Here is a 26040-nt window from a genome sequence, read left to right as displayed (position 1 = left end):
CTCCCCTCTCTCTCCTGTCTTCCCCCTCTCTCTCCCCTGTGTCTCCCCTGTCTCTCCCCTCTCTCTCCTGTCTCCCCCCTCTCTCTCCCCTGTGTCTCCCCTGTCTCTCCCCTCTCTCTCCCCTCTCTCTCCTGCCTCCCCCCTCTCTCTCCCCTGTGTCTCCCCTGTCTCTCCCCTCTCTCTCCCCTCTCTCTCCTGTCTCCCCCCTCTCTCTCCCCTGTGTCTCCCCCCACCTCGTCCTCGTCCTTGCAGTGGGTCCCGTTGCCGGTGGTCCCGGGGGGGCAGGAGCCACAGCGGTACCCCGGGTACTCGAAGGCCTCCACGCAGGACACGCCCCTATAGCAGGGGCTGGGGGAGCAGCGCGACCGCGGCTCCTGGAAGCCTGGGGGGGGGGGGGGAGAGGGGGGGGGAGACAGGGAGGGGAGGGATAGGGGGGGAGAGGGAGTCAGGGATGGAGAGAGGGGGAGACACGGAAGGAGAGGGTGACAGGGAGACAGACAGGGAGACAGGGAGACAGGGAGACGGGGAGACGGGGGGACAGGGACAGACAGACAGACAGACAGACAGACAGATCGACAGACAGACAGATCGGCAGACAGACAGACAGACAGAGATGTAGTAATGACCTGAAACTCTTTCTTAAATTGTTTGACACACCAAGATAAGTTAAGCTTAGATAAGATAATCAAGGCCATGACTTACCACACACCTGGCACTCTAGGATAGAGTTACGGATGAGAGACATCTCCTTTACCTGGAGAGAGAGAGAGAGAGAGAGAGACAGAGAGAGACAGAGAGAGACAGAGAGAAGAGAATATAATTAAAGTATGAATATAGACAAATAAGTTCATGCACAGATCCAACTATCTCTCTCTCTCTCTCTATCTCTCTCTCTCTCTCTCTCTCTCTCTCTCTCTCTATCCATCTCTCACCTGTTCTCTGATGTCTAGTCGTAGCTCTCCCAGGATCTGGTTGAAGATGATGAGTTGACCAATCAGGGCCTTCGTATGGTCACCTGTCATGACATCATAATTGATTATGCTGCCTCCACCTGGTTAAACAAGGTGGAGCAGGAAGGCGTCTCGCCAGAACTCACCCAGGATGGAGTTCACCTCCCCGCTGACTGGAGGAAGGGCAGAGACAGAGCACCAATCAGAACAGAGCACCAACCAGAACAGAGCACCAATCAGAACAGAGCACCAATCAGAACAGAGCACCAATCAGAACAGAGCACCAATCAGAACAGAGCACCAATCAGACAGCATAATGGATGCTCCAGAGAACAGACCAGTGCCGTGTTCCAATACCCGTACTGTCCACACTTACTATCCAAAATTTGAGAACGCAGTACGTTCCAATTCAGATCCGGCGAAAAGAAGTATACTTCAAGGACCCGGATGCCGTACTCAAAACGGGCTAATCGTGAAGTGTGGATCGAAGGACACTCCCCGTACTCAACGGCAGCCTTCTTAGCTACGTAGCAGAAGAGGCGGAGCCAGGCTGAGCCAAAGTCGGCGCATTTTCCACATAGCCTGCATTAATAGAGTCATTTTGTAGTTTTTATAGTTTTTATAGCTTTTTATAGCTGCTAAGCGTAAAGAGTTCACCGTTCAAAGCGGGATGTTTATTGCGGGGGAGGAGCCACGGCGGCAGTCGTGATCGTAATTTCCGGTTAGTGCACCACGGAGTACTCGATTTGGAACAGCACTCACATCTGAGAAATTAACGTAGTAGATAGTGCGGATGGTATACTTTCTTTAAGTATACTCATGGAAGTACGGGTATTGGAACACGGCCCAGGGATAGACAGTAGGAACAGACCCGGGATAGACAGTAGGATGTATAGGAACAGACCCGGGATAGGCAGTAGGATGCATAGTAAACAGCCCCGGGATAGGCAGTAGGATGTATAGGAACAGACCCGGGATAGGCAGTAGGATGCATAGTAAACAGACCCGGGATAGGCAGTAGGATGCATAGTAAACAGCCCCGGGATAGGCAGTAGGATGTATAGGAACAGACCCGGGATAGACAGTAGGATGTATAGGAACAGACCCGGGATAGGCAGTAGGATGTATAGGAACAGACCCGGGACAGGCAGTAGGATGCATAGTAAACAGCCCCGGGATAGGCAGTAGGATGTATAGGAACAGACCCGGGATAGGCAGTAGGATGTATAGGAACAGACCCGGGACAGGCAGTAGGATGCATAGTAAACAGCCCCGGGATAGGCAGTAGGATGTATAGGAACAGACCCGGGATAGGCAGTAGGATGTATAGGAACAGACCCGGGATAGGCAGTAGGATGCACAGTAAACAGACCTGTGTTGTGAGCCGAGTCCCCTTGGAAGGGGCAGTCTGCCAGGGCCCCGGCCGTGGCCACACTGCCCCCTAGGGCCACCTTCAGGGACTCCACCGCCCCCTCGTAACACAAACACGCTTATTAACTCTAATACGGTTACTAATTAAAAGAAACGCTGTCAACAGTCCTCTGCCATACGTAAGGGATAATGTACAGAGCGCCGGTCATTGTGCGTCGGTGTCCTGTTCGCCCTGAAGGGGATTATTTTCGATAATGACCGGCGACGTTCTATACATTATCCCGCTTATTACACGGCTACTTGCCATAGAAAATAATAACTTCACACGTGTGTCTTTTTACAATTTATATGTTTCCAGCATTCGTAGTGTGGATCAGCATAGAAATAGTCTGCCAAAGACGTTGACGTTGCTTAGCAACAGAGTACGCTGGGGATGATAAATTGCCGGACCACTTGCGGAGCGATACGAAAGACGGCAATAAATCCAGTTTCCTTGACAGCGGTCATTATATGCTTAGCAACGGTGAATTATCAAAATATAATTAACCACCAGAAGTCGGGAAGGCCCATGCCAGTGAACAGATTGTTCCACAGCATTGATAAGAGCCGTGTAATACTATGATATAATGTTGATGCATTTGTTTTACCTCTACGACTACCATTGATTAATGTATTTTGATATATCTAAAGGAGTATCATATGAGTGATTAAGGGTGGTATCTTATCCATGAGTTAGCGTGAGGTGGTCTCCGGTTCTCACCTGAACTCGTGCGTACGCCTTCAAGCCATGTCGGATCTCCACTAGCTCCGCCTCCTTCGGCAGCGGGACCAATGGCGGCTGGCCCTGGCTGGAGTCGGCCAATCTGCAGTCGACGTACAGCTCCAGGCTCAGGTGCGTGCGACGCAGCCCGCCCACGCGCAGGATGACGGAGTGGGTCCGGCCGTCTGCCAGGATGGCGTTCTGCAGGTTCACCGTGTGGACCTTCCCGTCGGCGCGCACGTACCGCACCAGCACTGCACAGGAAGTAGAACAGAATCAGGTCACGGACCAGCACTGCACAGGAAGAAGAACAGAACCAGGTCATGGACCAGCAACGGGCAGGAAGTAGAGAAAAAACACATAACAGACCAGCACTGGACAGGAAGTAGAGAAAACACCTCTTAACGTACCAGCACTGGACAGGAAGTAGAGAAAACACACATAACAGACAAGCACTGGACAGAAAGTAGAGAAAACACCTCTTAACGTCGTGACCTCATAGCAGTCCCACACAGTGGAGTCTGCTAATAAATATAAAAAAAAAAAACGAAAAAGAGGAACGCAACACAATGAACAAAGAGAAACAATGTAGGACGTTCGAAGAAGGACAACAAACTTTAGCGCAACATTTTCTTCATTAAACAAAGCTTTCGCTATTGTACAGAAATACCTCGAGGGTACAGCATTTGTTTGTTATTATCCCCCTGTCGCACTGAACTGACGATTCTGTCGACCAATCAACAAACGGCTTGTTTAGCTCGAACTTAACAGCACCCTTTTTGTACTGCGAGACGAGTACGGCCAGTACGGCTCAGTCCGGATCACGCCCACTTTAGGCGGGGGAAACGCGGGCCAGCAATGGACAGGAATGAGAACAACACCAGGTCACCGACCAGCACCGGACGGGAAGTAGAACAAGACCAGGTGATAGACCAGCACTGGACAGGAAGTAGAACAAGAACAGGTGATAGACCAGCACTGGACAGGAAGTAGAACAAGAACAGGTGATAGACCAGCACTGGACAGGAAGTAGAACAAGAACAGGTGATAGACCAGCACTGGACAGGAAGTAGAACAAGACCAGGTGATAGACCAGCACTGAACCTAGATGGTTGATATTTCAGTAAGTTGGTTTGCAAGACGTCTCATTGATACGCACACAAACACATGCATACACACACACACACACACACACACACACACACACACACACACACACACACACACACACACACACACACACACACACACACACACACACACACACACACACACACACACGTGTGTATATTTGTGTGTGTGTGTGTGTGTTTGTCCAACACATGCACTCAAACTCAAACACAGACACATGCAAGCACAGGAGTTAAATGAGAGGTTCAACAGATTGTTAATGACAGTCTCACACACTCAAATAACATGTCTGTTGCAGCAACACTTTATGAACGATGGTTACATAAGAACAACTGACAAAACCCAAACACAAGCTTACCAAAACAGATGACGCAGATTCAACTAAACTAATCAATGTCTTTGGTGCCAAGCTGTTTATTAACCTCTCCAGACCAAGACTGTTCATTGTTACATTGTCAAAGAAACCACTCATCATGAGCTATTATTTTATATCACAACATTGTATATTATTCAAACATGTCCACTCCCTACCAGCAAGGCCTTATGTTGCTCGTCCCACCTTTCCAAGAACTTCTGATCTTATGTTTAAGTTATCCTTTATTGTCCCTTTTTGAGGGAAATTATTTCTCTGCTTTTAACCCATCCGAGCCGGTGAACCCATATACACTAGTACACACACACACACACACACACAGGAGAGACCTTGTTAGAGGTCCACACACATTGGGGTACACAGCACAGCGGGAGCAGTGGGCAGCCGCAGTGCAGCACCCCGGGAACGGGGGGGGGTTCAGGTGCCTTGCTCAAGGGCACCTCATCCGTGGAAGAGGGCGTAAGAGAGGGCTGCACAGCTACTTCCCCCGTCCACATATTTTCCAACGGGTTGGGATTCGAACCGACCAACCTCCGGTTACCGGTCCAACTCCTTAACCAGTAGCCCACGGATGGTGTAACGGGCCTGAGCCCCCGAGCGGCCATCTTGTAACCCTCTCGTTTTCCCCTGGTTCCTCAACATCAGCCCCCAGCCGTCGTCATGGAAGCCAGATTGTATCTATCGATCCCTCTATCATTGGCAGCCGCCAATGAGCCGGTCGATTGTCAAATCAGCGAACTGGGGGGCGTGGTTTAATCTGATCTGTTTTAGAAACCAAAATGGCCGCCAGATGAACACAGCCTATTGGCCACTGTAAAGATTGGTTCCGCCCAGATCACTGGGTGGGATGTCATTATGGTCTGATTTCAGTTGGAGTGTAATGTGGGAATCATTTTAGTAGAATTAAACAACTCTTTCAGAACCTACTCTGTGGAGATCTGTTATGTGGGGACCTGCTTTGTGGGGACTTGCTTTGTGTGTGAGGACCTGCTTTGTGGGGACCTGCATTGTGTGTGCGGAGCTGCTTTGTATGAGGGGACCTGCTTTCTGGGGACCTGCTGTGTGTGTGTGGACCTGTTTTGTGGGGACCAGCTTTGTGTTTGTGGACCTGCTTTATGGGGACATGCTTTGTGGGGACCTGATTTTTTGTGAGTGGACCTGTTTTATGGGGCCTTGTTTTGTGTGTGGGGACCTCCTTTGTGAACTGCTTTGTGGGGACCTGTGTGTATCTGCTTAATAGTGATCTGCTCTATGGGGATCTGTTGGGATCTGCTTTGTGGGGACCTGCTTTTTGGGGACCTTCTTTGTGTGTGGAGCTGCTTTGTCGGGACCTACCAAGTGAAAAACTTCTATGTGAGGACCTATATGGGGACTCACCCTTGTTGATCTTGCCCATGACGGCGACCTCCAGGTACTTCCTGTTGTCCTGCTTGCCGTACAGCCCCAGCAGGACCCCCCCCAGCTTGGGCGGCAGGCGCAGCGTGGACGCCACGTACACGTCGCTCAGCGCGCTCATGGTGCTCGCCACCGTCTCCACGGCAACCAGGTTCTGCTTGGCGTCTTGCAGACCCAACACGTCAATCACTGTCAGGGGGAAAGGAATGGGCAGGAGTCAGTGTCACTGCAGGGAAAATAACCCTGAATTGCAGGATACCTTGGTATATACCAGTGGTTTTCAAACTGTGAGGCGCGCCTCCCCTGGGGGGCGCCAGAGGTATTCAGGGGGGGGCGTGACGTGAGAAAAAATAAACCAGAAAAAGTAACAAAAAAAACGCAAAGACGAAGACGCAAAGTCAGACGCAAACTCATTGCTAACACTAAAGTAGAGGTGAGCTAAAAAAGAGGCTAAACTGGCAGTTTACAGATTAAGCTGTTCAAATGTATTTAAAAAAAGTTAAGCAAAAACATGCTTAGGTAAAGATGTTAAAATGTGTTAAGAAATGTGTTTAAGAACGCACAAAGATATTTAGAATTTTTTTAAAATGTTTTAAAAGTATCTTTAAAATGTTTTTTAAAAAAAGTTCTCTGAGGGGGGGGGCTCACTCTCCCATACTTTGAAAACCCCTGGTATATACCGTACCACAGGGCTCCAGACTAACTTTTTTCACTAGGAGCACTGTGGCCCCTAACTGAAAGTTTTAGGGGCACAACCAGAAATTTTAGGGGCGCACACCGTGAATCAACATGGCAATGTGATTTTCAATTTTTTTTCACTGTATTACTAATAAATATTTTGATAACGGATGCAGAAATTACATCCGTTTTCAAATTCTGTGTCACATTTTATTGGGATTCTCATCTCGTCGAACGCTCATGCGTTCGACAAGCACGGAAGCGACAGTTTGCATTACGAGGCGCCGCCCTTTACGGCACATGAAGTCCGGACCGGGTTCGGGTACCAACTGGTACCGGACAATTTGGAGGAAACGGGTGAAAAAATAATGTGTCGGACACGGGTGTGGGTCAGACGCCTGAACAGCGCGGGTCGGACGCGGGTTTTGTGATTGCGAGCGAGACTTCTCCGGTGCTGGATATGTTATTCAGGAGCGGAGGAGTCAACTAAAACCGTCACCAGTGGATGATGTGTTTTTTTGCACACTAATCTAAAGCACCAGGCCAAACACTACATAGTGTAAATCCCCGGCGTTCCATCTAATGTGTCTAATTTTCCTTCGGGTGCGGGTCGGGCGTCGATATCAATTTATAGCGGGTTGGGTCGGGTGAGGAATGTAATTTGCGCTAAATTAGCCACTAACAGTGGCAATTCCTTATCCTTCTCACACTCATTAGCCTGCTACAGATTCCGGATTCGTTACACGCCCCTTCCAATAAAAAAATAAAAAAGGGCAAATTTACTGGTCACTCTTGTGCGACCAGATGCAAAATTCAGTCGCACAGTCTCAAATTTTGGTTGCAAAATGCAACCATTTGGTTGCAGTCCGGAGCCCGTATATATACAATGTTTTGTGATATTTTTGGCCCAATACATTTACCTGAAATAACTCTCTCTCTCTCTCTCTCTCTCTCTCTCTCTCTCTCTCTCTCTCTCTCTCTCTCTCTCTCTCTCTCTCTCTCTCTCTCTCTCTCTCTCTCTCTCTCTCTCTCTCTCTCTCAGCTGGAACTGCGTTCAGCCCCAACAAACATTACATAATACTCTCTAACCGTGTTATGAACGTCAGACCGACTCTCACAAATGACAGGAAAAACGAATAACAGGCTCTCGTTAATTAGTCTTCTCTTAAATTATATTCGCGCAAAGCCAGAGTGAGCGTCTCATTGGAAGTACGAACTAGAGAGTCGGCCGTGCCCCCCGGAGAGGAGGAGAGCGGAGGAGGGACGGGTCCCGGGCAGCCTTCAACAGGTCCCAATGGGATAAAGGATGTTATTCAGACCGTCTCAACACCACCCCTCAACACCACCCCTCTGGTCGCTGTGTTGATTGAGAAGTGAACAAAAAAAAGACCGCATAAACCCGCAAACATTCCGGAGATGAACAAGAGCGCAGGTCTGAGAGGGACCGGAGACCACGTCCAGGACTGAGAGGGACCGGAGACCACGTCCAGGTCTGAGAGGGACCGGAGACCACGTCCAGGTCTGAGAGGACCGGAGACCACGTCGTCGCGTAATACATTTGAAAACGTTGGGACTATTGGGAACACCTGGGCGAGGGGGGGGGGGGGGGGGGGGGCTAGCACCGCTCGAACCACTTCTTGTGCTCAAACACAGAACCAGATCCTTTAGTACCCGGTCGTTCCTCACCTTGCACATCTGCCGGCTGTCCGTCCGCGAGCAGAAGGGAGATGGAGAGGGACAGGAGCACGCGCATCGCACCCATGTCCAGATGAAGTGCGAGGGGATTTAATCCGGATTAGGCGCTGCGGGAGGGGAGTTAATCCGGATTAGGCGTTGAAGGAAGGGAGTTAATCCGGATTAGGCGCCGCGGAAGGAAGAAGAGTCCGACCGACCGGATCCGAGCTGACTGGAGTGGAGGATACCCGACTGAACCGGAGCGGGACTGGGGAATGGGACGGGGTGCAACGTGCACGAGCAGCGAAGAATTGCCGTCCGGCGCGCCCCCGCGTCGGGGCGGTGAGTGGATGTGACAGTGCGCGTGCAGGGAGCCGTGCTCGAGGGAACAGAACGCAGCTTTACGACCGAGGAGAGAAGAGGGAGTAATGTATTGACGTCATTCATTAATTCATACCTGAATGATTGGCCGCAGCAGTCAGAGTATCAAACCAGGCCTGGGCTTGGAGGTGGAACCTGTAAACCGGGGTTTAAAGGACCATGTAAGCCGGGGTTTAGAGGACCATGTAGGCCTGTGTTTAGGGTACCCTGTAAACCGGGGTTTAAAGGACCATGTAAGCCGGGGTTTAGAGGACCATGTAGGCCTGTGTTTATGGTACCCTGTATGCCGGGGTTTAGAGGACCATGTAGGCCTGGGTTTAGGGTAGGCCTGGGTTTAAAGGACCATGTAGGCCAGGGTTTAGGGTACACTGGTCTACTCTATAAAGAGCGGAGGGGAGAAACTTGTTGAACAGCGGGAGCCCCGCCTCCCTCCACCGGGACCTGTTTGTTTCTGGCGGCTGCGTCACCATGGCAACCACATTTAACGGCATGCAGGTGATGGGAATGCAACCCCCTCCCCCGACAATGCGAACGGATCCCGGCAACACACACACACACACACACACACACTCTCCCACATCGACACACACACACACACACACACACACACACACACACACACACACACACACACACACACACACACACACACACACACACACACACAGCCTCCCCCAACAACGCACACACCACACACCAACATACACACACACACACAGATCTGCGGCTGTGCGTAAAATGCCTCAATCTGAACAATGGTGTAAAATGTTTTATTAAGTTTTCCGAAGTCTCTTTCCAGAAAGGTTTCCGATCAGAGGCGGAAACAGTGAGAGGGGAACCACCGCGCGTAACCGTTTAAATGTTCCGTCATTCCTGAGTCCTCTCTCTCTCTCCCGCTCTCGATCTCTCCCCATCTCGATCTCTCTCTCTCTCTCTCTCTCTCCCCCTCGTCCTCTCTCTCTACGCGGGTATCGGGGTTATCTCGGCATTCCTGGGGTAGGAAAGTCTCCCCAGCGGTGCGCTCTCAGGTCATTACGGTCGGCTTCTGGGGTACTCAGGAGCGCGGCGCACATACCGCGATGCTATCTCCGCTACGAGGAGGCAGCTACTTCTTTCCGTTGAGACGGGAGCGCGCACTTGGGTCATTCTTGCGCCTCACGCTCGCACGAGCTTGGAGCGAGAACAGAAGCCAGTGGAGGATTCCTGCTCGCTGACGTCACGTGCAGCTGGACGTCCCAACGGTGCGGCAGAGGGGTCAGAGCCGGACAAGCTGCCGTGTGCGCGTGTGTATGTGTGATAGTCAATGTGTGTTTGATAGTCTATGTGTGTGTGTGTGTGTGTGTGTGTGTGATAGTCTGTGTGTGTGTGTGCGCGTGTGTGTGATAGTTAGACATCTCACAGTGGCTCTGTGCTCATTGGATACAACCGGCACCCGTGCTGACACCAACCAATCAGAGAACAGGTGAACAGTACCCCCCCCCCCCCCCCCCCCCCCCCTCCCTGTACATGATGCTCCTCTGGAACACCTCAGACCAAAGCTCAGGGGACCTTCATTGAGTTCTGGAACCACCGTGACCTGAATCAGTGTTTACCCAAACGCAAGTCGGACCTCGGGGCCCAGTACCTCCCAGAGGAGTCCTGGCTCTGCTCAGGGTCTGTTCCCACTCCCAGAGGAACCCTTCACCTGCTCCAGAACCAACCAGGCCAGACAGAACTTGCATCGTTGCAATGCACGGAAAATAAGTAATGGGAGCAGATCTTCCTCACAATGCAAGAAATATCTTATATCTGAGAGCAACAGAAAGTACATCGGTGGAGAAAGAACTCACTGGAAATATTTTATTATATATATTCTTTACAACCAGACAACAGAAAGCCATAATGAACATGGCTAGCCTCTCATTGGCTATCAGCAGAGTATAGTAGGCTGCAACTCAACTGATTTTGGCGCGATTGGTTCAGCCAAGCAGCCAATCAGTTCGAACTGAAGTGGAATGAAGTTGGACTCCTATAATTTCTTGGGCCGTTTCCATTATTGCTCCCTAGTGTTTCCACAATCATTTTGTTATTAGTGAGGACTGGCTCAATGGCCAAGCCAGCTCCTACAAGAGACCCCCTTAATGAGAGATCCCCTTAATGAGAAACCCCCTTAACGAGGACCCCTCAACGAGAGACCCCCTTAACGAGAGACCCCCTTAACGAGAGACCCCCTTAACGAGAGACGCCCTTAACGAGAGACCCCCTTAACGAGAGACGCCCTTAAAGAGAAACCCCTTCATGAGAGACCCCCTTAACGAGAGACCCCCTTAACAAAGCAAATTCCCCCTAGTGTCCATGGCAACACTTCCTGTTCCTCAGAGGAAGATAAATAAAGAACAGCATCCTCAGTCCTCCTCCCCATCCCGCTCCTCCTCTTCCTCAGTCCTCGTCCTCGTCCTCCTCTTCGTCGGCGGCGGCGGTCCGGCCGGAGGAGGCCTCCAGCGCCCTCTGGTGGACGTGTCTGACGGACAGGATGCCGGTGAAGAGGGCGTAGGCCAGCATGGCGCCCACCGCCGTCAGCGCCGACAGGATCTGCTTGCGGCGCTTGTTGGGCACGTGGTCGAAGTCGCCCCCCTCGGCGGGGGAGGACGCCTTGCGCCCCGCGTTCTCTGGGGAGACAGGAGGGAGGCGTGGTCAGGGGAGGGGGGGGGGTCGTAGGACTGGCCCCCTCGCAGCACTGTGGTGATGGTGGGGTTACCTCAAACCCAGGATGGCCAGGTCACTACTCGGCTGGCCTATGAGTAAGGCACTACTCTGAGAGGTTAAGCTCAAGGACTAATTCATTACATTTGCGAACTGCGAACGATGCTAGCTGGCGCGGAACGCAAGGAAATCTATCCATCTTTAGTACATGCTACACGTGAACCTCCTAAGATGGCTCAATTTGATTGGTTCTCTGCACCCCAGTAACTCGGGATACGGCGTGACGGTCTTCTCGTCACGCTCATAAAAACAAATAAACCGGTAATGGAAAAAAGAAATCCCTGCAAAACGTGTAACCTTGTTTGTTTTTGGAGTGTTCCCGTGTAGAGTATACTGAAACAATGATTCACCTCTTTGGCGAATAATTGTTCAATATCTGTAGAAATGCGTTTCTAGAAGTGCGAAGGCAGCGCTCACCTCGGCCGTCGCCGGGGAAGTAGAGCAGCAGGATGTTGGAGCAGAAGAGGGTCAGGTTGTCCAGGGACTTGAGCTGCTGCTGCAGCTTGGCGTTGGGCAGCTTGGCCTTCAGCAGGGGGGCCAGGTGTCCGAAGACCACCGCGTCCAGGGAGGAGGGGCTGGGGGACACGAGCAGGTTTTTCATTTATTTTTATTCATATAAATGTTTTATAGAAAGAACAGCTGGATACATATCTGTACATTTTCGATTTGAATATTTTCATTTTTCCCACTTTGTGTATTTTTTGAAGGGGAAATTTCAAAGTTCTCAGTTACAAAGTGTTTTTTGGGAGAGACAGGCTCAATAAATACATCATGTTTTCAAACTCAAAAATAATCATTTCAATAATCGTGATCTCAATTTTGACCAAAATAATCATGATTATGATTTTTTCAATAATCGAGCGACCCTAGAACACACTGAGACAGACAAAAGAACCACCACACAACACACTGAGAGAGAAGAACCACCACACAACACACTGAGACAGAAGAACCACCACAACACACAGAGAGAAGAACCACCACAACACACTGAGAGAGAAGAACCACCACACAACACACTGAGACAGAAGAACCACCACAACAAACAGAGAATAACCACCACACAACACACTGAGAGAGAAGAACCACCACAACACACTGAGACAGAAGAACCACCACAACACACTGAGAGAGAAGAACCACCACAACACACTGAGAGAGAAGAACCACCACAACACACTGAGAGAGAAGAACCACCACAACACAGTGAGACAGAAGAACCACCACAACACACTGAGAGAGAAGAACCACCACAACACACTGAGAGAGAAGAACCACCACAACACACTAGAGAGAAGAACCACCACAACACACTGAGACAGAAGAACCACCACACAACACACTGAGAGAGAAGAACCACCACAACACACTGAGAGAGAAGAACCACCACAACACACTGAGAGAGAAGAACCACCACAACACACTGAGAGAGAAGAACCACCACAACACACTGAGAGAGAAGAACCACCACAACACACTGAGACAGAATAACCACCACAACACACTGAGAGAGAAGAACCACCACAACACACCGAGACAGAAGAACCACCACACAACACACTGAGAGAGAAGAACCACCACAACACACTGAGAGAGAAGAACCACCACAACACACTGAGAGAGAAGAACCACCACAACACACTGAGAGAGAAGAACCACCACAACACACTGAGACAGAAGAACCACCACACAACACACTGAGAGAGAAGAAACACACAACACACTGAGAGAGAAGAACCACCACAACACACTGAGACAGAAGAACCACCACACAACACACTGAGAGAAGAACCACCACAACACACAGAGAGAAGAACCACCACAACACACTGAGAGAAGAACCACCACAACACACTGAGACAGAAGAACCACCACAACAAACTGAGAGAGAAGAACCACCACAACACACTGAGAGAAGAACCACCACAACACACTGAGAGAGAAGAACCACCACAACACACTGAGACAGAAGAACCACCACAACACACTGAGAGAGAAGAACCACCACAACACACTGAGAGAGAAGAACCACCACAACACACTGAGAGAGAAGAACCACCACAACACAGTGAGACAGAAGAACCACCACAACACACTGAGAGAGAAGAACCACCACAACACACTGAGAGAGAAGAACCACCACAACACACTGAGACAGAAGAACCACCACACAACACACTGAGAGAGAAGAACCACACAACACACTGAGAGAGAAGAACCACCACAACACACTGAGAGAGAAGAACCACCACAACACACTGAGAGAGAAGAACCACCACAACACACTGAGAGAAGAACCACCACAACACACTGAGACAGAATAACCACCACAACACACTGAGAGAGAAGAACCACCACAACACACCGAGACAGAAGAACCACCACACAACACACTGAGAGAGAAGAACCACCACAACACACTGAGAGAGAAGAACCACCACAACACACTGAGAGAGAAGAACCACCACAACACACTGAGAGAGAAGAACCACCACAACACACTGAGACAGAAGAACCACCACACAACACACTGAGAGAGAAGAACCACACAACACACTGAGAGAGAAGAACCACCACAACACACTGAGACAGAAGAACCACCACACAACACACTGAGAGAGAAGAACCACCACAACACACAGAGAGAAGAACCACCACAACACACTGAGAGAAGAACCACCACAACACACTGAGACAGAAGAACCACCACAACAAACTGAGAGAGAAGAACCACCACAACACACTGAGAGAAGAACCACCACAACACACTGAGAGAGAAGAACCACCACAACAAACTGAGAGAGAAGAACCACCACAACAAACTGAGAGAGAAGAACCACCACAACACACTGAGAGAAGAACCACCACAACACACTGAGAGAGAAGAACCACCACAACACACTGAGAGAGAAGAACCACCACAACACACCGAGACAGAAGAACCACCACAACACACTGAGACAGAGGAACCACCACAACACACTGAGAGAGAAGAACCACCACAACACACAGAGAGAGAAGAACCACCACAACACACTGAGACAGAAGAACCACCACACAACACACTGAGAGAGAAGAACCACCACACAACACACTGAGAGAGAAGAACCACCACAACACACAGAGAGAAGAACCACCACAACACACTGAGACAGAAGAACCACCACACAACACACTGAGAGAGAAGAACCACCACAACACACTGAGAGAGAAGAACCACCACACAACACACTGAGAGAGAAGAACCACCACAACACACAGAGACAGAAGAACCACCACAACACACTGAGAGAGAAGAACCACCACAACACACTGAGACAGAAGAACCACCACAACACACTGAGACAGAAGAACCACCACAACACACAGAGAGAAGAACCACCACAACACACTGAGGGAGAAGAACCACCACAACACACTGAGAGAGAAGAACCACCACAACACACTGAGAGAGAAGAACCACCACAACACACTGAGACAGAAGAACCACCACACAACACACTGAGAGAGAAGAACCACCACAACACACTGAGAGAGAAGAACCACCACAACACACTGAGACAGCAGAACCACCACAACACACAGAGAGAAGAACCACCACAACACACTGAGAGAGAAGAACCACCACAACACACTGAGAGAGAAGAACCACCACAACACACAGAGAGAAGAACCACCACAACACACAGAGAGAAGAACCACCACAACACACTGAGGGAGAAGAACCACCACAACACACTGAGAGAGAAGAACCACCACAACACACTGAGAGAGAAGAACCACCACAACACACTGAGACAGAAGAACCACCACACAACACACTGAGAGAGAAGAACCACCACAACACACTGAGAGAGAAGAACCACCACAACACACTGAGACAGCAGAACCACCACAACACACAGAGAGAAGAACCACCACAACACACTGAGAGAGAAGAACCACCACAACACACAGAGAGAAGAACCACCACAACACACAGAGAGAAGAACCACCACAACACACTGAGAGAGAAGAACCACCACAACACACAGAGAGAGAAGAACCACCACAACACACTGAGAGAGAAGAACCACCACAACACACTGAGACAGAAGAACCACCACAACACACTGAGAGAGAAGAACCACCACAACACACTGAGACAGAAGAACCACCACACAACACACTGAGAGAGAAGAACCACCACAACACACTGAGAGAGAAGAACCACCACAACACACTGAGAGAGAAGAACCACCACACAACACACTGAGAGAGAAGAACCACCACAACACACTGAGACAGCAGAACCACCACAACACACAGAGAGAAGAACCACCACAACACACTGAGAGAGAAGAACCACCACAACACACAGAGAGAAGAACCACCACAACACACAGAGAGAAGAACCACCACAACACACTGAGAGAGAAGAACCACCACAACACACAGAGAGAGAAGAACCACCACAACACACTGAGAGAGAAGAACCACCACAACACACTGAGAGAGAAGAACCACCACAACACACTGAGACAGAAGAACCACCACAACACACTGAGAGAGAAGAACCACCACAACACACTGAGACAGAAGAACCACCACAACACACTGAGACAGAAGAACCACCACACAACACACTGAGAGAGAAGAACCACCACAACACACTGAGACAGAAGAACCACCACAACACACAGAGAGAAGAACCACCACAACACACTGAGAGAGAAGAACCACCACACAACACACTGAGAGAGAAGAACCACCACAACACACTGAGAGAGAAGAACCACCACAACACACTGAGAGAGAAGAACCACCACAACACACTGAGAGAGAAGAACCACCACAACACACTGAGAGAGAAGAACCACCACAACACACTGAGACAGAAGAACCACCACAACACACTGAGAGAGAAGAACCACCACAACACACTGAGGGAGAAGAACCACCACAACACACTGAGAGAGAAGAACCACCACAACACACTGAGAGAAGAACCACCACAACACACTGAGAGAAGAACCACCACAACACACTGAGAGAGAAGAACCACCACAACACACTGAGACAGACGGTGAGGTCACTCCGGGCCCCCCGCCAGTGACATCATCTGGCAGCCAGCAGGCCGCTACAGACGGGCGGCCTCAGAGAGGACGGGCGTTCCGTGAGACTTACGAGTCTCCGAAGAAGAACTTGCTGGTGCCGAGGCGCTGGGACAGCAGGTTCATACACTCGGCCGCGTCGTGGTAGAGCTGGGGAGACAACACATCTGGGGGTCACCCTCACACACACAGACAGAACCATCTGGGGGTCACCCTCACACACACACACATCTGGAGGTCCCTCAGTCTCAACATCTGCTCTCTGGTTAATGGGATGCATTTATTCAGCGCTTTGCTAACCAGTGGCCACTCAAATCCCTCTTCAATATTGCCTCACATTCACACATTCACCCCCCGACGGTGGAGTCAGCCCCGCAGGGCGACAGCCAGCTGGTCAGGAGCGGTCAGGGTGAGGCGTCAGGGACACCTCCACACTATGGCATGGGTCTAGGAGGACTAGCGGGTCGGCTGGTAACCGGAAGGTTGCCAGTCCGATCCCCGGCTCCTCCTAGGTGTCCTAGACACATGCCGCCCATCATATCCTTCTCCAGCTCCTCCCCCCCTTCACCCCCCCCCCCCCCCCTCCCCCCTCACCTCCTTCTCCAGCTCCTCCCCCCCGTCCAGCGCCTCGTCGCTGCGGCCCAGGCGGAGGCGGGCCTGCTGCGCGGCCTGCATGCGTCCCGGGACCACCAGGCTGAGGGGGAAGGGCAGGTGCTCCGCGTACCAGCGCCGCGTGAGCTCCACGTAGTTCTTACTGTCCATCCAGAAGGTGTGGATCTGAGGCCGGGGGGAGGGAGGGGAGACAGAGGGAGGGACGGAGAGGCAGTGAGCTCTCTGTGTGTGTGTGTGTGTGTGTGTGTGTGTGTGTGTGTGTGTGTGTGTGTGTGTGTGTGTGTGTGTGTGTGTGTGTGTGTGTGTGTGTGTGTGTGTGTGTGTGTGTGTGTGTGTGTGTGTGTGTGTGTGTGTGTGTGTGTGTGTGTGTGTGTGCGCTCTCACCAGGGCCGGCAGCAGTCTCTCCTCCAGCAGCGAGCTGAAGGCCAGTGTGTCCGCCCCCTCCCGGGCCGACAGGTCATAGTCGGCGTTGTATTTCTGACGGAGAAACCATCGTTAGAGGGGCTGTGCCTATTGGACTGAACAAAGAAGTTGAGAGTTCAACTTCCCTGTACTGGCACACCCTATACTGTCACAGATTCAACCAATAACTTCAAAACAATGTATCAGTAAACACAGATCCCAGTAGATGTAAGTGGTACAACTGGGTATCTCCCAGTGAACACCAGTAGTAGACAACAGCGGTTGTCCTGGGAGGTTGTGTTGGTTGGTGTGCGTTAGTGAAGGTGCGTGTGTGTGTTTCATGCTGGTTTGTTTACAGTTTCTCATATCCAGAAGTTTCCATATAACCTCTTTACTGCAGCAGTGCATGCTGGGAGACATTCTTTCTATGCTACCGCAGGTAAATTACACCTTACAGCGCTTCAGCCAATCACAATGTCGCAACGCCGAATGGCCCAACCAATCAGACTGCAGCAAGTCTCAAACCACACCACAGCTGTTCATGTGTCAGCAGCTGTCCCAGTGAACACCGACTCACTGATATTCAGAACAATCACTGGGTGAGCCAAACACTAGCATGTGAAAGCATGCAGAGGACGTGGAACAGAGGATTACATTCTATCGATGTTCCCCCCCCCCCCCCCCCCCCCCCCCCCCCCCCCCCCCCCCCCCCCCCCCCCCTCTTCTACCAGCGGTCTAACTCACTTGGCGCATCAGAGCCTACTGAGCCCACCTACCACGGCCTCTTTTAAATGGCTTCCAGGTGGTGGTGGTTGTGTTTTGGTGTGTGATTCCTAACCTGTATGCTCTGTATCTCGGCGGTAATCATAACGAGGAACATTCAATGCTCGCACAACCGGGACGCAGAAGGATCTCATCACTGTCAAAGTCTGCCATATTAATTTCTTTATCATAAAAGGTACGAAATAAAAACATACTTAATGCTGTAAAGGCAATAATATCTTAATGTGTAAAGGTCAATATCTTTACATGTGTAAAGGATAATAGCTGAGTGTGGTCAAGGTAATCGATCTGTTGTGTTAAAGGATATATCTTTATGTTAAGGTAATAATATCTTTATGTGTAAGGTCATAATACTTAGTGTGTAAAGGTAATAATATCTTTATGTTTAAAGTATAATATCGTATGTGTAAAGGTAATAATATCTTGAGTGTGTAAAAGGGAATAATATCTTTAGTGTGTGAAAGGTATATATCTTTAATGTGTTAAGTAATAATATCTTTAATGTTAAGGTAATATATCGGGATGTGAAAAGGTAATAATATCTTTAATGTGTAAAGGTAATAATATCTTTAGTGTGTAAAGGTAATAATATCTTTAGTGTGTAAAGGTAATAATATCTTTAGTGTGTAAAGGTAATAATATCTTTAATGTGTAAAGGTAATAATATCTTTAGTGTGTAAAGGTAATAATATCTTTAGTGTGTAAAGGTAATAATATCTTTAGTGTGTAAAGGGAATAATATCTTTAGTGTGTAAAGGGAATAATCTAAATTCCACATCTGTGGCGTCAACAGAGGCTTGAGGAGGGGCGACGTGGGGACAGTCGGCTGGAGGTGCATGCTGGGTAATCCTGACCTGCTTCCGGAGGTGGATGATGATGTCACTCGTCCTCGAGAGGACCTCCCCCTTGTTCGTCCTAAGGGCAGGAAGAGAACCTGGCGGAGCAGGAAGTGACATCACGTGATCAAAAGAAGGTTTTGGTTTAACTGTCAGGGTCGCTTTCATCTAAAGCGATTTACAATAAGTCAATTTGTTAGAAGAATAGAGAAACAACAATACAACACTGTCGGTACAGTAAGGATGTTCACAGAACCAAGTGCCAAGCACTAACAATCACTAGGTTAACCCATTCCCTGTATACAACACAGATAGCTAGGATAAGATGCAACACGATGCCAAGTACCATTTATTTTCTTAGTGTAAGAAAGTCTTCCATTCAGATAATAAAATCTCCACACCGATCACATTACTCATGATTACATTACATATGAGGCTTAGTAAGTCGATAAACAAGTAAGTTAAACTTCATTAATATGGCACTTTTCCGACCAAAGATGTCACAACTTGCGCTACACTGCGCCTTTCAGGAGACTCAGAAGCCTCGCAGTGCAGTCGATAATCCGGGTGCATTAAATACCGAGACAGAGCAGAAATACAAAACAGCAACCAGCGTCATCATGGCCCCCATAGTGGCCTCGGGGAGCTCGTGTGTGGACAGATGGTCCAGCACTCGCAGTGGGCGGCCGCAGCACAGCGCCCGGGGAGCAGGTGGGGGGTTCAGGTGCCTCGCTCGGGGGCACCTCGTACTCCACCCATCCACAACAGCAGGACAACTGAACAGATAATACCGGACGGCACTTTAAGACGCCACGACCGACCGTACCGGACACAACCGGACTTCTGACTAGAGTTTTAAAGTGGTGATGGTAACTCCGCCTCCGCTAAGACCTATGGATGTGCTTCCTGTCCTGCATGGAGGACGCGGAGCGCCTCTAAAGATCTGGACGCGCCTCATGGAGGCCAGCAGAGCTCCTCACCTGAGGGGCTTCTCCATGGGTTGGAGATCTTCTGGACTTTGAGAGGAGCTCCGGCGAACTTGGCGTAGGCCTGTAGAGGAGAAGGAGAGAAGGACACTTTGTTAGCATCATCATCGTCTGCATTCATCCAGAGAGACTGCAGTGCACGGTGGTCCGCACATACTGGGGGGGGGGTCACAGACAGGAGTCGGCGGGGCTCGAACCCAGGACTGTTTGCTGGGGGACCAGCCCCCCCACAAAGTCAATATTTCTACAAGCCGGACCAGAAGGTCCCGAGGATGTGTTTGTACAGCTCTTAATCACAGCTCCAGGGGGAAGGCTTCCCAGGCGCGTTGTACGACACCCTCTCACCTTCAACCTACACCCCCTCAGCCCCCCTCGACCCCTCACTCCCTCACCTCCTCACCCTACACCCCCCCTCGACCCCTCACCCTAACAGGGCAAGAAAACCTGTGAAAAATGTATGAATGACATTGAAAGAACGTTTCCTCCCTGCTTCTACATGCACTAGGACCCTTATTCAGGGTCCCGGGGGTGGTGTTATTCAGGGACCTGGGCCGGGTGGTGTTATTCAGGGTCCCGGGCCGGGCGGTGTTATTCAGGGTCCCGGGCGGGGGTGGTGTTATTCAGGGTCCCGGGCGGGGGTGGTGTTATTCAGGGTCCCGGGCGGGGGTGGTGTTATTCAGGGTCCTGGGCCGGTTGGTGTTATTCAGGGTCCTGGGACGGGCGGTGTTATTCAGGGACCTGGGCCGGGCGGTGTTATTCAGGGACCTGGGCCGGGCGGTGTTATTCAGGGACCTGGGCCGGGCGGTGTTATTCAGGGTCCTGGGCCGGGCGGTGTTATTCAGGGACCTGGGCCGGGCGGTGTTATTCAGGGTCCTGGGCCGGGCGGTGTTATTCAGGGTCCTGGGCCGGGCGGTGTTATTCAGGGACCTGGGCCGGGCGGTGTTATTCAGGGTCCTGGGCCGGGCGGTGTTATTCAGGGACCTGGGCCGGGCGGTCTTCCAGACAGAGATGGCGAGGTGGGAAGGGAAGGAACGCTGACATCACCACCAGACGGCTTTATGAGGAAATTCCGGCTCATTCCTGCGGGTCGTAAAGCGCAGAGGAGACGCCAGCGCTGGAGCCAGCAGACCCACCGAGGCCCGGGCCCCTCATCTCTACTACCGCCTACTGGTCCAGGGTCTGGCCTGCCCCCCGTCCTGGTCTAGCTCCTCCTGGTCTAGCTCCTCCTGGTCTAGCTCCTCCTGGTCTAGCTCCTCCTGGTCTAGCTCCTCCTGGTCTAGCTCCTCCTGGTCTAGCTCCTCCTGTGATCTAGTCACAGTATTCACCACGAGTTTGAAATTCCATCACTACGCTTTAATTATTTCATCTATTAATAATGATTAATAAGATGACATGTATGGTGAAGACTTCTGATCAATAAAGTTGAAACCAGAAATCTAAAAAGTTCCAAACACCCGTCGTGCTACCTCATCAATATGCGCGCGACAGGCCCCACATTAGCATATCAGTTCAAGAGGAAACGCTTGGTGAGTGCTGAGGAGGGCTACTGCGCTGAGACACGAGACCAGAACCCGTCGTAGACCGCCGCGGACACGAGGTCCCCGTTCTGGTCTCTTGGTTCTCCACCGTCTCCGGCCACAACGCCATCCCATCCATCTAGAAGCGAGTATGCCTAAATGTACATGCCTTTTTTCCATTTGTCCATGTTATTATTACTTTTATGCTGCAAGTTTAGCTCAGGAACAATACGATACAATGGTGTATTCCCTTTTTGCTAGTTAAAGCACAATGGAATGGTTCATTCATTTGAAATGCTTAATTCTAAATAATATTTAGATATTGTCGTCATCTGCATGTATTATTGAAACGATATCGAAGCAATTGGATCAATATCAAATCGAAATCTAATCAAATCAAGCCCTAAAGAATTTAATTGGGAGGTACCTGGCAGTACCCAGCCCTAACGGAGAGTGTCCTCCACATTCGGACCAGGACGTTATACACTCTAATTAACAGGAAGACGGATTGACAATATATGGTGCTTTCCTCTCACTCGAAGACGCTTTACACTGAAGGGGGGGACCTCACTAACCACCACCAGTGTGTAGAACCACGGGGGTGATGCACGGCAGCCAATCGGCGCCAGAACGCTCACCACACATCAGCTTGAGGTGGAGGGTGAGGAAATTAATGAGTCGGCCAATTATACAGGAGGATGATTAGTTGTCCAGATTGAAAGAGCCTGGTTGGGCCGTTTTAGCCAGGACACCGGGGAAACCCCTACTCTTTGCGATAAGTTCCCTGGGATCTTTAATGACCACAGCGAGTCAGGACCTCGGTTTAACGCCACTCGGGACAGGCCCACAGTCATCAGGCGGGCCTCGTTCAAACATGAGGAGCAATCAACGACAAGCAGCATCGTAACGAGAACGTTACATCAGCAGCCGATGCCGGGGGCGTCTATTTTGTATCACACAACATTTCTCCCTACACCCAAGTCCTGCCTCAAGACCCACCACAGTCTCCCAACCCAGTGGTGGGAACCATTACCCACTGGTGTGTAACCACCACCCACTGTGGAGGAACCACTACCCACTGGTGTGGAACCACTGCTCTCCCTGGTCTGCTGACGCCGGTGGAAACAGGCAGCTCCTCCAGACTCTTCTCCTGGAGGTCTTTAAAGATCTGAGGATCTGATTACTGTTTCCACGGCGCCGCGCCCCCGAGGCCCAGAGCAGAACCCTGTAAAAACACAGCGGGGGAACCGCCACGGCCACAGCCTGGGCCAGCACCAGGCCTAGCCGCGCCAGGCCAGGGTTGCTAGGCAGCCGGCACAACAACACTGTTTACTATTTACTCATTCACTCCGAGCGGCTCACTGTGAATCAGACCTCCTACCAGGGAGGCTGAGAGCGCTCATAGCATTTCATCAATTACAACGATTCAGATGTTCTGCCGCACAAGCCGAAGGAACAGGGGGGGGGGGGGGGGGGGGGGGCGACAGCGGACAAAGGAGAGCTCTGTGCTGCCGGAGATACTGAGCTGATGTTTCCGCTGCTGGGTCCCAGTGTCCCACTGGGAGGAGACATCCAGGAGAGCTCAGCACTGGGAAGAAGAGGCGCCTCACTGGGAGGGGAACACGAGGAGCCCTGGAGCGTTGACGGCAGCGACAGCTGGGACCCAGTAGTGGAGCTGCGGTCTGGAGTGCAGGCAGCAGCTCTCCGAGCGGGGGAGAAGGGCGCTAAGTGTTTCCAACCGCAGAGAGCCGGAGCGGCGGGGGCAGCGGGGAGATCAGTCACAGCGCGGGCTCGGCTGTCACTCCCGGCCTCAGATCCCGCTCCAACACCAACATGTTGCGATGGAGCTGGAAGGGCCGAGGATGAGCGAGCCACGAGCCGGCGGGCCCGGCCAAGGCTGGCTCGCGGCGGCCGTGTTCCTGTCAGAGGGGACTAGAGAGGATGTGAATCGAGGAAACTCCTCGTCCGGTCCTGTCTCCGCAGACATTCGTCTGGCCGTAATAACCACAGAGGAACCGGCGCTCTGCTGCTTCAGAGATGTTTTATTGGAGGGGGGGGTCAGTCATTACGAGGCGTTATGTTTATGATCCATAAGCACAACAATCCACCCTCTGGTGACATCACACGGCGGAGGATTTTGAACTTTGCAACAGGTTGGACGTTTCAACCTGGTGCACATTATAATTATAATAATAGGTGGCCCTGGAGGAATGTGAGAACGAGAAAGAACTAGAGTTGATCCGATACCAGTATCGGAAATTCCTCAGGTACCGCCTAAAACGCAGTATTGTGTGTCGGCGAGTATGCAAGTCTATGCTCCGATCTGAGGCCATCACATGACAGGCTATCCTTTCTGTCATCATAAAATAACCCTTCGATAGGAACAAGTGCTGTTATTAGCTACAATGCTAGCTGCTGTATCGGTACACTCTGTATCGGCCGATGCTCGGGTTCAGGAATCTGAATAGTATTGGGAAGGAAAAAAATGGCATTGGAACATCTCTAAAAAGAACTGAAGTCCTGCCCACGGCTCTGACTAACATCTGGGCTTTATGATTGATGATTCACTCTCCCCAACACCAGTGACGTCAACCAGCACTGAGACATGCTCCGCTTTTTCCTTTATCCTCCGTGTTTGTGTGTGTGGTCGGCCAACAGGCACCACATTGTGACACTCAGCCCTGACCCGGTTCTATTGTTCAGTAGTGGTCAGTAGAGATATGACCAAACGCTGCCATGGCTGACTCCAGACCTGCCGTCTGTCGGTCTGCAGACCCTAGACCGACGTCTGCAGGTCTTGGGAAGGAAAAAAATACCCTAGACCTGCAGACTCTAGACCTGCAGACTAGACCTAGACCTGCAGACTAGACCTGCAGACTGTAGACCTGCAGAGTGCAGACTAGACCTGCAGACCCTAGACCTGCAGACTAGACCTAGACCTGCAGACCCTAGACCTGCAGAGTGCAGACCCTAGACCTGCAGACTAGACCTAGACCTGCAGACCTCAGACACCAGTGTTAACTGGTGTTACCAGTGTTAACTGGTCACCAAGTCCTGCTGGAGGACTAGTTAGAGGGAGGGATCACCCAGCCTGGATCTAGGGCGTTTAACTCCAGACAATGTCTGGCTTGGAGACTTTCAGGTACCTCGGAAATGGATTGCATTCATGCAGCGCTTTTCTCACCAACTGCCACTCAAAGCGCTTTACAAAATTGCCTCACATTCACCCATTCATGCACATTCACACACCGACGGCGGAGTCAGCCGTGCAAATCAACAGCCAGCTCGTCGGGAGCAGTCAGGGTGAGGTGTCTTGATCAGGGACACTTCAACACTCTGGAGGAGGCGAACGAACTCGCACCCTTCCGGTTACAAGCCAACCCGCTCTACCTCCTGAGCCACATGCCGCCCAGGTAAATAAGTCATGTGACAACAATAAGCACAGGGAGAGTTTTTTGTCGTCTTCTTCAGCATCTAACATAGTTTATAACCACAGGGGTCCAAACTGTATGGGCTTGACCAACAAACCCTGTCACAACACGGGGTTACATCCGACTGGACCGTAGCCTACATCATGACGTTAAGAGCATGATTTACTGATCAACTTTTTTTAAAACCGTCACTATACTGTAAGGGATCATTAACCCCCCTCAGTGGTGAGGAGACGAGGTGCTCAGAGCTCCTCGTGTGGACGGCGTGATGTCACGTCCCCTACCGTTTAACCCTGGGACTGCTGACAACATGAATACATTCATTCATTCGTTAACTCATCAACTAACCCCAACACCAACTACAGAGGAGACGACATTCCTCCCGTTTTAAGTCCGTCTGTCACTTCGACAGAAGGAAATCCGCAGCCAAGCGCGCTTCACCTCCTCCTCTCCTCCATCAGGACCCAGCCTGACTTTAGCTCCAGGGCTAACGCGGCTCAGGCAGAGCGCTGTGCTGGCGGGGTTAAGCTGTGCTGGCCGGTTCGGATCCTGAGGACCACCGGCAGCCAGTCGAGGACCGAGTGCACAAGCGGAGCCACTCACCAGTAGGACCAGACAGTCGGGGTCCACGGACGGGAGCCCCCAGTCGCCCTCCCAGCAGAACAGCTCGTCGGGCGCAGACATCTTGGATCCTCCGGCGACCTCTCACCCCGGAAGTCATAGTGGGCGTTTCCATTGACAACGGAGACAACGCAGTCGGTTATCTGGTGGTTAATAATACTAATAATACTTAGATAATACTAATAATACTTTAATAATGCATAGTAATTGATCAATATTGTAATAATAAGTAATAAGTAATAATAATAAAACTACTGCTAACAAAAACGAATGCTATAATAATACTATTGCAATAATTTAACTA

General features: G+C 50.8%; 2 protein-coding genes across 2 annotated transcripts in view; both read right to left on the bottom strand.

Moving 5' to 3' along the window:
- The window catches only part of thbs3a (thrombospondin 3a), a 20704-nt gene extending 12086 nt beyond the window's left edge, over positions 1–8618 (bottom strand). Inside the window, exons 1-8 of the mRNA XM_056592804.1 lie at positions 8345–8618; positions 5963–6169; positions 3082–3335; positions 2323–2422; positions 1097–1123; positions 933–1015; positions 703–754; positions 234–382 (exon numbers count right to left, since the gene is read on the bottom strand). Coding sequence (XP_056448779.1) covers positions 234–382; positions 703–754; positions 933–1015; positions 1097–1123; positions 2323–2422; positions 3082–3335; positions 5963–6169; positions 8345–8420 — 948 coding nt within the window. The 5' untranslated portion in view covers positions 8421–8618. The remainder of the gene's footprint in view (positions 1–233; positions 383–702; positions 755–932; positions 1016–1096; positions 1124–2322; positions 2423–3081; positions 3336–5962; positions 6170–8344) is intronic.
- A 1896-nt stretch (positions 8619–10514) lies between these two features.
- Positions 10515–25852, bottom strand: mtx1a (metaxin 1a). Its single transcript, XM_056593226.1, has 8 exons — positions 25719–25852; positions 20162–20231; positions 19200–19279; positions 17545–17637; positions 17143–17325; positions 16622–16698; positions 11873–12030; positions 10515–11361 (listed from the first exon to the last, which is right to left on the bottom strand). Exons 1-8 carry the CDS (start codon positions 25797–25799, stop codon positions 11132–11134), a joined length of 972 nt encoding a protein of 323 aa, XP_056449201.1. The 5' UTR covers positions 25800–25852; the 3' UTR covers positions 10515–11131.
- Between the last annotated feature and the right edge of the window lie 188 nt (positions 25853–26040).

This window comes from Gadus chalcogrammus, chromosome 6, assembly GCF_026213295.1.
Source record: "Gadus chalcogrammus isolate NIFS_2021 chromosome 6, NIFS_Gcha_1.0, whole genome shotgun sequence".
In the NCBI taxonomy this organism is placed as follows: domain Eukaryota; kingdom Metazoa; phylum Chordata; class Actinopteri; order Gadiformes; family Gadidae; genus Gadus; species Gadus chalcogrammus.
The sequence above is the reverse complement of the archived record's forward strand: the minus strand, read 5'-3'. Positions and strand labels throughout refer to the sequence as shown.

Coding starts and splice junctions, on each gene's coding strand:
- mtx1a (XM_056593226.1), bottom strand. CDS start 25,799: ATGTCTGCGCCCGACGAGCTGTTCTGCTGGGAGGGCGACTGGGGGCTC. Junction 16,699..17,142: donor GGGAGGAGCTGGAGAAGGAG/GTGAGGGGGGAG, acceptor TTGTCTCCCCAG/CTCTACCACGACGCGGCCGA. Junction 11,362..11,872: donor CTTCCCCGGCGACGGCCGAG/GTGAGCGCTGCC, acceptor CTGTCTCCCCAG/AGAACGCGGGGCGCAAGGCG.